The 14,578-nt window shown below is 40.0% G+C and overlaps 1 protein-coding gene across 2 annotated transcripts in view; it reads right to left on the bottom strand.

The window, feature by feature from the left end:
- dusp8a (dual specificity phosphatase 8a) overlaps positions 1-14,578 on the bottom strand; it is a 56,386-nt gene that overhangs the window by 27,926 nt on the left and 13,882 nt on the right. For both annotated transcript variants that reach the window (XM_036575821.1, XM_036575823.1), the window contains one exon: positions 8,685-8,823. In XM_036575821.1, the coding sequence (XP_036431714.1) occupies positions 8,685-8,823 (139 nt within the window). The remainder of the gene's footprint in view (positions 1-8,684; positions 8,824-14,578) is intronic.

Raw genomic sequence — 14,578 nt, 5'->3', positions numbered from 1 at the left:
GATACATAACATGAACAGAGATTACAAGTCGCATGTATAATGTCTCTCATAGGAGCCAAGAAACAATTTCACACACCCAACATTTTCACTGTTGATCTGCTGCTGCTCAAACACTTTGAATGCATCTTTGCTGACCAGCGCAAGACAACGAAGGGATCAAACATTGATTCTTTTCACTGTTTCTGCTTTTTATTACCATTAAAGTTTGTTAGTTTGTGGCTAGACTTCCTTTTTTTCTGTGGCTGAAATTTTGGTGCATTCCTAATAATAAATATTGTCATATTGCCCACCCATCAGTATGGACTAACTTGATTAACCAAAACCTTGACAGAAACTTCTGGAACATCTGATATTGGTCAGAATGTTCAGAGCCTGCAATAAAAAGATCTGTGATTTGTTAAAGCACTCATTTGAATACTGTAATGTAATAATGAATAAAATGTTGTGAAGTCCTACTGTACTGTCTGAGGTCAGGAACAAGTCAGGAACAGTAGCCATACAGCTCAGAACCAGACAGTACTGCAGCAGTAGGCTGCAGATGACTGGTCCCTGTGGCACAGTTAGGCTGGCACGCACAAATATACACACAAACACGCAACCGAGGTGACTCCACTCCTGCTGTCCAGAGACAAAAACACAGGCAGATGGCAACAGGCTGGTGGAGATTAAGAACAATCACTGCACATCTGCAGGTTGCAAGTACCTACATACACCCAAACACACATAGCTATACCGCCACACAGACACACACACACATACACACACACACACACACACTCAAAACATATTGTAGCTCTGCGGAAGGTCCGCCACATTTAATTAAATCCCTTTTGAGCTCAGGATTGTGACCTCCTGTGTGCGCAGTGTGAGTGTGAGTGTGTATTTACTGCATGTGTGCATTAACACTACACTGGAGAAAGCACGAAACAGGGGAGCAACATGGGAGATGCATTCCAAAAGCAGCAGCAAAAATGAACTTTTTTTTTTTATCAGTCAGGCAGGAAATAGCATGCCAATTCCACTGGGGGCAACTAGAACAAGTTCACATGGAGCTTCAGCACAGCTTATCAGCAGCCAGTGAAAAGAGTATGTCTACACAGACTTCAGTAGGACTCTGTTTCAGCCAAACTGCAGAAATGGCAAATGTCAGCACTGTCAGAAAAACTCTGGAAGTGTTTATACTGCAATCAATACCCTCACATTATATAATGTGAGAACTGAAATGTAGACTTGAAGCTCAGGCAAACTGATCTATGCATGCTCTGCCCTTAACAAATGTGTTCTTTTATAACAACTATTGCAAGGTTGGACAATCTTAACAGAGTCGTATAACCAGTGCAGTCCTTTCTGTGTTGCGATGTTTTCTGTTGTTAATTTTTTCTACAAGATTGTAAAATCAGATTTAGGTCCTCTAGTTATTGTGTATATGGGGAAATGGTGTGTATTTACAGGTTGTGAGAAGGGCAGACATGTTGGTGGTGCCTCACTTCAGGGCCAGGAGTATCTTGTAACATGAATACACGTCTCAGGACAACTTAAACTTTTGGTGCTGCATTGTGGCAAAAACTGCTGCAAACAAGGGCACGTGCTCTCTAAAACCCACTCCCAAATCCATACTCTTAATGTCTGGATTACATTCGATAACACAAACAAAAGAAGCTAGCTCGCAAAATGCTAACTTTAGCTAACGATACTGTTTGTCCTCTTCAGCCATGCTAACTTGCGTTACATCCATGGGCTAAAGACAGGCTAGAAATCTCACACTCAGTTTGTTTCCATGCTAACAAGTCTACTCACCCACATTAAGCACAAATGTCTGTCCCTGGTTGTCCCAGACATTCTCATTATAAGGTCTCATGTGGCCCTGCGAGATTAGGGGGCCTAAGATGGCACAATATACCCTGCTAGAAAAACCAGCACAGACCAGCATGGCAGGTCACCAGAAAAAAAAAACAGCATATGTTGGTTTTTGGATGCTGGTATGCTGGTCAGCAGCAATGAAGGTTGATATGCAGATCACCACCAAATCCAACATATGTTGTGTTTTGATGCTGGTATGCTGGTCAGCCAGCATGATCATGTTTGGGTGACCAGCTAAACCAGAACTAGACCAGCACTAGACCAACATCAAATGCTTGCTTGCCTGTGCTGTTTTTTTTCAGCAGGTAATCCACCTATCCAGACACAATTACAGCACTGGAGTACTTCATATTTACTGGATAGATACAAATAAGCTTTAAGATTAAAACCCGAATAATAAGCCTAGGGGTTCATTAGAAGTAAATAACATGATCTGCACCAGGTAAACTGCTTTGCAATCTTCAGGCTTGCTTTGAGCTAACTGATTTGGGCGTAGTGTTCATCAACATTAGGATTCCCTCATGTTGTGTCATGCTCTGTAATTTGGTTCCCCTTTCCTGCTGTGATGCTATCTAAGCCATTAAGAATTTTAGAACTTCCCTCCCTCATCTCCTCTCACTTCAGACCCAGACTGAGCCTGTGTGTGGGGGGGTTGCATTATGGTACATTGTGGGGGGAGCTTCAGCATTAGAGTGTAAACAGCCTCCTATCTTCTCTAAACAACTGCTGGTGGAATAAAAGCATGCCAGCAGCTCCCTGATATGGGAAATGTTTACCAGTCTGCTGATTCTGATGAGCCTTTCTGTTTAGCAAGTTAGTATCATGCCCACGCCACTCATAGCACCATCATTATTCCATCGATTGGTACGCGCCACAGCACTGTTGCATAACACAACCCGCAGGGTCATCCAGTGTGTGAGTGTGTGCATATGTGTGTGAACACTGTACTCTTTCAGCTCAAATGAAATGTGTAAGTGTGTGTGTGTGTGTGTGTGTGTGTGTGTTCTAATCCTTTTTTCTTGCATGTGCATGTACATAACAGTGTTGGGAGTAAATCCTCTCCCCCAGACAGCGAGACAAAAGTGGACATAATTATTCCTTTCTTCACGCTGTCAATCTCATTTACGGCCTCTTTTTCATCTCCTCCCCTCATCACCCCCCAGAGTATCTAGCTTTGAGCATGGGAAGAGCAAAGAAGACAGCAGAGCTGCAGTATTCGAAGTGGATGAAGGCAGTGTGGCTCTGAATCCTGACACTACAGTACCCCTGCTCTGCAAACTTTGGCGGTATAGTATTTTTGCGATACACTATATGTCTAAAATTATCCAGACACCTCCTCTAATTAGTTAATTCAGTTACTTTAAGATACCCATTGACACAGGTGTTCAATGGCACACACTCGCAGCTTGTATAATATCCATAGAAAAGAACTTCCAATAGAATGGGTGCTCAGAAGCAGCTGTGCATGAAGGTCACAATGCCAAGCATCAGTGAGAAAGGTATATAGGTCCCTGTACTGAGCTGTGGAGCAGTGGAACTGGTTCTTTGGAGTGGTGTTGTGATCCAGAACTAATCATCCAACATCAGTACCTGACCTCACTAATGCCCTTGTGACTGGATGCAATCAAATCCTCACAGCAATGCTCCAATATCTAGTGTAAAGCCTACCCAGAAGAGGAGAGGCTGTTAATGCAGCGAAAGGGAGCAAATTCTCTATTAATACCCCAGATTTCAGAAGAAACACTGAATGAGCAGTTGTCTACAAACCTTTGAACATGGAAAATAGCATAACTGGTAATACTGCTATAAGAATAAGAGTCCTTGGGCAAGACTCCTAATGCTACAAATGTAAAAACCTATCTCCTACCTCTGGTTTCTACTACAAGTGTACTTTGAGTCGGTGGCATTTTCTGTTTTTTCTAAATAAAGGGAAATTTGACCATGGTAAACAACCATTTATTACAGATCCTGCAGATAAAGATAAGATTGAAAGAAGTTGGAGTATTTCTTTAAAACAGTCGTCCCTTAAATTGTTCTTTAAAAGATAAGTGTGTTCCATCCTGACAGCAGAAACACACCTGGTGTCTGACGGAACAGGATCAAACAACAGGGAACAGAGCATCTACAGGCCACAGCTTGGGCCAAACTGTGAGCAGCAATAGCAATCAAGAGCATCACGGCTGCAAATTACTGATGTCAAAAAGTCAATAATATCAAAATTTTCTACAGCCAAGACCTCCACAAGCTTAAGTTTACACTTAAAAGTTTATGGTGGTCACTGTTGTTTTGTTAGATATTTTTTCTGTATTGATATATTCCTATGCAATTGCATAATTACATAATTATTAATAATTATGTAACAAATAACATTTACATTTGATTTACAGTTTATTAATATGTTTGAGTCTGCACATTTTACCTTTTTATGTTTGCTTTTATGTAACAAAACAAGCCTATATGCAAAATAACTTTGCATATTTAACTTTGCAACTTTGCATATTTCATCAAATTCAAATCCTACTAAAATATCTCATCTTCTGTTCACAAACACATACATGACATTGATTCAAAGTTTAAAATTTAGACTTCTGAAAGAATTTCTCACAGCAGCCTACCCCACAGTAGTTTTGGAGATCCCTTATTTGGACTATGTTTTTTTTTCTTCTATGATGTTGACGGAATATACTTGAATGATCAAAATGTGTATGATTAACAAAACTGGGACCGAATTAGATGTCAACATCTTTAAAAGTGTTGGTATTGTGTTTAAATGCTGTATTTTTCTATTGTGAGAGCATTTTTTGATATCAAGAAAGTTGCAGCTGTGCTGTCTATTTTATCTCAGCACAGCCGTTTTTATGGAGAGGTATGGACTGTTTTCACAGCAGGAGCTTCTCACTCATCTCTATCACCCCTCATTGCTTGCTAACAGCTCAACACAGAGACACAGCATTTCAAAACAGAAAGTCAACAGTTAATCTATTAACAGGGCAATAGGAGAAAAATATTTTATTTAATTATATAAACTAAAAACGTCCAAGATGATTTCGATTCTGTGGAATTGCCATTAGAGGGCCTGCAGAATGAGTCTACACAAAATGTAAGAGGAGGCATTTCAAGATGTCTACGCCTTGGGAGATCTAAGAGCGTTAGTGGGCCAATCTAAAGGCAGTGCCAGAAAGAACTGATTACAAGAGTGTGCACTGACGCCACTGTGAGAAAGAACCATGTGGTCTCCTCAAAGCCTAATACGGAGCACACACAAGACCACAAACACTGAACCGCATCCATTCTTCAGCATTACATCAGCTTCCCTTTCATGCTTTCATCAAAGGCGAGCAAGAGGTGTTCGTCATCCAAACTGCCTTAATATGTCCCTAATCAGATCAACATGTTCACTCCAAAACTCACGCAGTGTGTGGAAGATCACTGGAGCTTGGAGCAGATGAATGGCCACTAGCTTTGGCACATCCTGTACAGCGCAGGGGCTTCCCTCCTCATGAACAGGCCTTTGCACATGGCCGAGCCAGTTTAGGGTGGTTAAAACCAGCCCCCCGCCCCCCCCCAAAAAAAAAGCCCACAGCTGGAAGCTGACTGAGTCTACCATTGACTTCCATTGACCTCATTTTTTCCACAGGCTTCCAAGCTGCCCCATCCCGGCCTATTGGCTCTCACCTCTGGAGATTATCTTGCTCCGTCGCCGTGGAAACAGCAGCTATCAGAACGGAATAAGTGTGATTCCTCTCTGTAATGCGTCTTAATTTAGACAGGCGAAGCACAACAGGCAAAAACACAGGCTGCTGTCTCGGACTCAGACAGAAACAGAGCGCAGAAAGAGCAAGGCTCTGGGTGTTAAGTGTGACAAATTAAGAATCAGGGAGTTTCAGAGGAGCTTACCAGAAAGAGATGCAAGTGCATCATTGTAACTGCCTGGCTTGGAAGACATAATCTCCAAACTGAGAGTGATGAGGTGGGGTGGGGTGAGGGGACCTAATCAAAGATTTGTAGAAGCTGGTTCACAGTTTCCAAATTTTCTCCAAATCCTGATTGAAACAGCTTTGGGTTCCTTTTTTAGTTGTGACATATTTGGAGCAGGAAGGCTTTGAGAAGGCAAAAAGCTTTAAGTTTTCACAGAGGAAACTGCTGGCTGTGAGCTTTTTATGGACTTCATACAGCTTCACACATCTGAAAACTTGCCCACTGTGACAAAATATATCACTGTTCCGCAGCAGTCATAATTAGAATGCTGAGTGAGCTCAGCAGCTTTAAGAGCAATGTTAGACACAAGGAGTATCTTTAGGCAGCAGTGTTGGGCAGATTTTTTTTTTTCTCGACTGAAATCTGAAGTTGGGTGGGACACGCTAGCAAAAAAAATATTTCTATCTTCAACTGTAAACCCTACCTTAACTCTGACCTTAAATGCAACATATTGTGTGATGGTATCAATGAGTATCGACTATCAGTGGGTATCGACTATAAAAAAGAACCTGTAACAAATCTATAGTGAAATATCACTCACTCACAATGTGTAATGTGATGTTGTAAGCTGTGTGTTTCTTCGTGTGGGGTAGAAGAGTGTCTGAGTAGCTCAGTATATATCACATCTATATCGGCCCATACTTAACTCTTGTGTGGTGTTCATGTTTTTGTTCCTCAGTGGGTCTAGTGGACCCACCACTTTATAGTTTTTTCAAATCAATACAACCATAACAATTTATGTAACAATACCAGATGTTTAAAATATCACAAGTGGCCAGTGTAGGGGTCTCATTTAGCAGCTGTGGCAAGTCAGCAGCCTGTCCATGTTGTCCACCCTCACACACATGCACACATATACAAACACATACACACGCGGACACACACACACTAACAGCAGGCCATGTAGGAGGAGAACAGAGTGAAGAGACACAGCACCTCCACACTTTTATTCCCTGCATGTTCACCCCAACACCGTATGTGTATATAAATGTGTAGGGGGTGAACAGTGTGAAGTTGAAAATGTGTTATTTTATATGTTCTTCACAGAAAATGAGCAAAGGTCAAGAAATCTGAGGTTGAAATGATAGTAAATCGCATCATTTTTTCTTTTAGTAAACACTGAAACTGGGTCCCAACGACACAAACACCACACAAGGGTTAAGGTTTCAAAATGAGCGTCAGGAAAGTATTCAGTAATGCATAAAAGTAATATGAAGATGTGAGCAGCTTTCTAATACTCTAATTTATTTATTTCTAGTGGTGCAATGAAATAGCAATGCTTCAGCCTTTTTATTGAGGAAATGAGGAAAAAGCACTTTCATTAATGATAAAGCCAATAGAAATGAAATAAATAAATAAAAACAGTTAACATGAACTTTATAAAATTATATGCATACAAAATTGAGCATTCTTGATGACAGAGAATGGTTGGTTATTCAATTAATTTTTAGTTATACTTTGCACTTTGGCACTGTTTTTTTTTTCATTTTCATTTTTGTCATTTCAGCAGGCTCACAGGAACTTTCCTTTCTGCTTCTACTGTTTTGCTGTATTCTGCGTGTCAAGCTGTACATTGTGTTTTCAAGTGGTATGAAACCTGCAGTGGAGAAGCTCTTAGGAATTGTACCTCCACTTGATACACGACATAGATTATCCAGATCATGAACACAGATTACAAATTACTTGTCTAAAGTCCCTTGTAGACATTGCAAAATAGTTTTCACACAGCCGACATTTCCACTGTTGATCTGCTGCAGATTAACTGCATCTGTGTTGAGTATGACAGGAGAGCGGATGAAAAAAAAAAACAGGGCTTAAATCACTGTTTCTAATTTTCATTACGATTAAAATTCTTAATCCTAGTCTTAGATTGCAGTTGAACTTCGCTGTAGGCCTATTTAATTGTTGTTTTTTTCCTGGTGAAAAATATCTGGCCTTTATTCTTCTTTTTTTCAGTTTGGCCAAATATTTTTGGTGGTCGACTAATTTCAATGAAATCTCTTCATCTTTTTCACAGTTTTTTGTCTGAAAAAGGTGTAATATTCTCTCATCTGTACTTTTGGTCTTGTCAGGCTGGAGTTGTTAGGTGACACAGAGATAATAAAGTCAAAGTAAAAAAAAAGGGTGGTGGTGGCAATATTCGCTAGAACACATTTTAAATTCTGCTTTTCCAAAGCAGCTTAACACCTAAGCCACAATGTACGTGTGAACTACAGGATGATTAAATTCAAAACAACAGAAGAAGAAACACGTTTGACACAGAATCTGCTGTGCCTGAACATAACCTTTCAGATTCCAGCAGTCACAACAGAAACCTTCAAATCAGACATAATAATTTAAAGTCTTTATCTGGAACACTAGAATTTCTCTGCTAATACTATGAATGACATGCAGAGGAACCAGCTGCTGTATCACAGCTTCTGTATCACAGTGTATTATTAGACAGTAATGACATCAGGAAAGAAATATCTAAGCAGGGCAGTGCTACTAGATGGACCACAGAGGGTTCAAAGCTGAGAAACAAGCATACTTTTTTTCTGACAAATGGATGTTAGGAATAATTATCAAGGCCTCAAATCAAGCACCATTGTGTGAAGACTGTGTGCAAGAAGTGTGAAGGGCAGGGACAGAGTAAGAGACAGAAAGAGAGAGAGAGAGAAGAGAGAGAGAGAGACAGAGAGACAGAGAGAGAAAGGGAAAGAGAGAGACTGTGAACAGGACAGTGTTTGTGCAAAGAAGCAAAGCAACAAGGCAGAGAGACAGAGATAGAGAAAGAGAAAGTGTACAAGAAACATCTGTGAGAGATGATGCAAGCGGCGCCCTCTGTTGGTGAAAGGCATTATTACCTGTAAGCAGAGACACTTTGTGGAACGTTCCATCCAGCTTACTCAGGAGAATGTGGACAAAGCCGTCTTTGGAAAGCTGACCAGCGTCCTTCGTGCTCTGGTCATACACCACCACCTCCTGTCTCCTGCCCAGATCAACCTACACACACACACAAAACACAGGTTACAGCAGTGAACACATCCTAATTGTAGCAAAGTGAAAAAACAAAGGGCTAGACAACATTATGTCCTGTTGTGTGTAAATATTCCCCTGAATTTGAGCACGTATTTGTAAATCCGTAGTGCTTTTTGAGGCCTTGTAAAAATCGATTTCTCTCTATCCACCTCTCTCGTACCTCTATCCACCTTTATATCCAGCTCTTTGCTCAGCTCTCTGTTCAGCTCTCTCTCCACCTATCTATCCACCTCTCTTTTCACCCATTTATCCACCTAAAGTCATATGCAAAAGACAGGACGTCCCCGGTCAAATCACGTTTTGTGAAAGTGAAAGTGAAAACACAAAAATCCTACCGAGAAAAAACTTAAATGTGGCATCTTTCTACAAATTTGAATGCACAACTTTGTTGAGTTTAACATCTCTGGAAAAAAATACAAAACATAAAATATAAAATGTGCCCTTTTTCACAGGTTACTTTCATTTTGTTTTTGTGAATGTAATTAAAATGTGCAGAATGTGTTCTCTGTAGACAATTTGCTATCTATCTATCTATCTATCTATCTAGATAGATAGATAGATGATAGATATCTAGCTATCTATCGATTGTTCTTTCTAACTATACATTCATCTATTGAATGTTCTATCTATCCATTAATCTATTGATTGTTCTATCAATCCATTCTTTTATTGATTGTTCTATCTAGGATTCATCCATCCATCTCTCCACTGACTGTTCTATCTGTCCATCCACAGATGGTTCTATCTAGCTATCCAACTACTGATTGTTCTATCTATATTCATCCAATAATTGATCTACCTATCTATCCATCTGTCTGATTATCCTCCTATCCATCTATCTATTCATCTGCGAGGAACAGATACTAGAGATCCAGATGTCCAGGTAGCAGAGAACAACACATGTTGTTAATCACTACGTCTCTTTCTGCTTTAATTCAGTAATATACTGTAGAATAGTATGGGATGTAATGGATGGAGGGGATTAAGGGGATCTAAGAGATGGATGGGATGTAAAGAATGGAGGGGATGGAGGAGAGGGGATGTAGGGGATGTAAAGGATGGAGGGGATGGAGGAGAGGGGATGTAGGGATGTAGGGGAAGGAACAGAGAGGAGATGTAGGAGATGGAGCAGAGGAGGTAGAAGGTATGTAGCGAATGGAGGGGATGGTGGGGATGTAGGAGATGTAGAGAGGGGATGGAGGGGAGGTGATGTAGAGGATGGAGGGAATAGAAGGAATGTAGGGGACATAGAGAATGTAGAGGATAACACACATTACGTGCAGTTCTGCAGTAGACACTGTGTGTGTGCGCGCATGTGTGTGTGATGCAGTGTGAGCACCGAGCTGTGTGAGGCTGCACGCGAGCCTGGCTGTCTCGATGTTGTCAGGCAGTTTTTAATCACGTGACCATCAGCCAGCGCTGCTCTAGAGTGACTGTACAGTAATGGAGCCACAGCACATGAGAGAGAGAGAGAGAGAGAGAGAGAGAGAGAGAGAGAGAGAAAGAGGGGAGGAAAGGAGAGGAGAGGAGAGGAGAGGAAAGGAGAGAGGTGAGGAGAAGGGAAGAGAGGGGAAGAGAGGACAATGGCAGCGATAGGAACAGGAGAAGGGAAATAAGCAAAGAGGGAATATATGTCAGAAGGACAGAAGAAAAGAAGGTCACTTTTTTATCATATTTTTACACAAACGGTCTTGAAATTTGTAGGTAAGACTGGTACTCGTTTTCCATAAACTTTCCATTCAGCAGCTATGAAATAGAGTACATCATTTCGTCCATGACCCATTAAAGTGATAGTAAATAAATAAATAAATAAATAAATAATTTTTTCCTCTAACCCCAAATATAGTCAATCAGCTATGACATGGCTGATGTCTGAAGTTTGCTTTAGATACTGTACGAGATCCTGTTATCTATAAAAATAGATTAAAGTATGTTACCCAGCTAAAAACAGTACCAACAGTCAGAAGGAAACTTCAGACATCAAACATGTCTTAGCTGATGAACTACATTTGGGGTGAGACAAAAATGCGCATATTAGATTTTTGTTGAACTTTGATTAAATCTATTTGTAGTGGTAAAGCTAGAAATAGCACAGAGCACACTGATTAGACACTATGCCATATACTTTGCCATACATTTACCCTAAACTTTAGCCTAAGAGTAAAACTAAACCCAAGACATATTCTGCTACTCTGAGCAATAGACAGCCAGTCACGTTCTCTCACAGATCAATATGAGGCTGCATCTGACAGTAAATAAGAATTGAGTGTGTGAATGTGTGTGTGTCTGTGCTTACACAGCAGTCTTATCGGCTGCAGATTGGCAGACTGCCCCTCAACTGATGTCATCAGCCCAAGGTCAGACACAGGTGCCAGATTACCAAATAGTCTTTGACTGCCTCACTGTGGCTCTGCTAACTGCACATTTTGAACGAGGGGTGGGCAAAATGACGATATGTCACTGTTATCACAATGAATAAAGTTACAATAAGTTTTCTGAGTAAATCGTGTAATTTTAGAACACTAAACAACTGCACATAAAATAAAAAGACAGATGTAGAACCGCAAACAACAACACAATGAATAATAACTACATAAACTGCATAGTAAGAAGCAGCCAATTAGATTTCATCCCATTATGCCCATCCCATTATCCCTTTTTTAATTAAAAGTAATGTAGTAATAATAACGCCTGTGAACAATGAAAACGACACCCAGTGTACAGAAACTACATAAACTACATAGTAGCAAGTAGCCCATTATTCAATTGTCTTTTTTATTAAAATATTATGGTACTTGTACTTTGTCAAGACTTTTAAGTGTGACTATAAAGTTTTGTTTGTGTACTTTGTCTGCTTTTGTTCAATGTGTCTAACGTAAAATATTGTATATATTTATAAATATTGTGAAACATAATGTACATCATGAAAATAGTGATGTCACATTTTCGCCCACCTCTACTCCAAACCACACACACCTCGACTCTAGCAAGCCTAAAAGAACCACATAATCTAGTTTTACACTTCATTTCTCTCCTCATCTCTCCATGTGAAAGAGTCTGTGAGTGAAGCTGAGGTATTCAAGTGGACAGAATAAAAAAAAAAAAAATAGGAACTGCTTACGGCTATCAGCAGCCGTCAGCCGCTGACCCTCTCCCCTGCACCTCTCTCCACCCATCCCCCAACCAACAGGCAGAACAAGGTGTTCCACCTTAATTGGATGAGAGCTAAATCCAGTGGGTGACATCATCACCTGGGGATTACAGTCTCTCTGTGGCTCAGCCTACTGTCAGAGTCTGGCTTACCTAGCAGAGCACACATACATGAAGTAAAAGAAGGCCAGACTGAGCACAAACAACAACAAAAAATTAACAAAAAGAGTGATGAAGAATTTGCACTGGTTATTTGAAAAATTAGCTACTTAAACTGTAAGGGCCTGTGTATGGGCTTACACTTTCATAACTCTCATAACTTACATATTAGCTTCATAGTAGTTACCAAATGATTTACAGGAGATACTGAAAAAGAGTTCTTGAGATTAATATCTGTATAATAAACCAAGGGTTTAATAGGTTAAAGCAAACAGGCTTACAAAAGAAAACCTTCACCACCCATTAGGCCTACTGTATTGCTTGTGACGAGTTTATTTAATTTGCCATTCTCAGTAACAAAAATAACTTCTCTACGCTTCTTTCCTTATGACACACCCTTATGTGTGGCATTAATAATACTTATGGCAGTATTATAAATCTAAAACAGTATCTAAGGGGCCTACAAAACAGCATCAAAGCAACAAAATATCTCTTTCTCTCTCTCTCTCTCTCTCTATATATATATATATATATATATATATATATGATCATATGGGGTTTAAGATGTGAGGAGACGTAGCCGTCAGCCACAGAGCAGCACCATGTTCCACGAGCTGTCTGCATTATTCAGATGTGCCTCCCTGAGCACAAGCTCACATCACCCAGGGCACGACCCCTGCCACACTGCTGCTATCTGCACTGACCATCACCTGTGCAGCAAACACACACTGCCCACTCATCCAGCCCTAACAATGATAAGCCTGCCGCTAGAGCACCTATGGGACCACTTACACAAAAGTGATGCAAATCTGATGCATAAGCATGTAATGCTATGGAGCGTTCTTAATAAAATAAAAAGTTCCACAATAGCACCTATCTTCTCAATTATTTCATTATGGAATTACAGTAAAGCCCTAAACAATGGAAAAAATGACAACTCTATAACTGTACGATTAGCTAAAATGTAGCACTGGCCCCTCTAAGTCAGGAAGTCAACTTAAGGCCGTTTCTGACCATCACTACTTTAGCTATCATGAAGTTTGTTAGATATAGCCTTAGAGGGGTTTGGATTAAGTCAATATAAATCTACACAGCAGCAAATCATCTGAAAAAGCTTTCTTGTCAAACCTGAAAAATAGAGGACAGCTGTTTTTAAGCTAGAGAAAAACAATATTTTAAAACACTGAATACTACAAAACTAAACCAATTTGCTGTGTTCAAACTGGTATTTATGAGCCAAAAGATTCCATCTGCTAAATGACTGCTGATGCAACTTCATTAGTCGCTCTACTAGACTGCTAAGCCATGGGCTACGCAACTAGCAACAACAACCGAAAAAGCATAATACACCATAATTTCCATTCTGAATCTGAAGCTTCGGTCAGACAAAACAACTATTCACAAAGTTGATGTATGTTAACCTCTAACATCTCAAAAAAACGTTTTATATTACAAAGTTTGCTTAACTAGCTAATTATCTCACTGAGGCTAGCCTAGCTGAGAGCAAGTATGTTCCTGAAATTCCCTCCTCCTCTTGTGTTCACTTCCGAGGGGTGAGGCAAGCACAGAAAGGGCATGTTAAAACCAGTATTAAAATGGAAGGTAAGAATCTGTCAGTCAGCTGATTGCGTTTACTTATTTATTTTTAAAAAATAAATAAGTACTAAATTATAGTTTAAGTGTGGATATTTTTACAAATTAAAGTCAGGACCATGTAGCTAGTGAGTCTCAGTATAACCTCAAACATTGTTCCATTTTAATGAACATTGTTCTGGTTCAGAAAAACTAGTCCACTTTTAGTCAGAAATCAGAATTTTAGGTGGACTAAGGAATAGAAAATAAAGAACCAGTCTGAAACATATCCCCCTTTCCAACCAAATTCCACTAGAGTAATTCAGTCCTCATAGGAAATAAAATCTACTTTATTCTGTGGGCCGCATATAGAAGTGGAATTAACATTTAGGGAGTGTTGCTAGTGTTTGATCACTGATTACGTAGCCCATCTCCAAGCTCCAAATCACTACCTACACATGTACATCACTGATAAGCAGGACAGCAGGTACATATCCATGAGCACAACTTTGGTTAATAAGTAATGAGCACACTAATCAACGTCCTTAGTAGAAATATAATTCAGGATCAGCAGGTCATTCCAGTTTCACGTGCACGTTATGTGGCAGATTTTAAATAACAGCTTAGAGCATGACAGCAGGTAGGACAGTCTTCAAACTCAAAGCTTCAGTAAGCAACCAATACAACTGAACATTTTTTCTCCTGACTTTTGTGACAGGTCCAAGGTCACCACAAATCCCCATCTTATATTTAAATATTGTGCAGTTGCAGTGGCTTCAGCAGCATTACAAAAAAACAGACACATTGGTTTCTATACATACCACCTGCCAGCATCTGT

Source organism: Colossoma macropomum, unplaced genomic scaffold (assembly GCF_904425465.1).
Source record: "Colossoma macropomum unplaced genomic scaffold, Colossoma_macropomum, whole genome shotgun sequence".
Lineage (NCBI taxonomy): Eukaryota > Metazoa > Chordata > Actinopteri > Characiformes > Serrasalmidae > Colossoma > Colossoma macropomum.
Note: the sequence above shows the minus strand (reverse complement) of the source record. Positions and strands in the feature narration are given on the sequence as shown.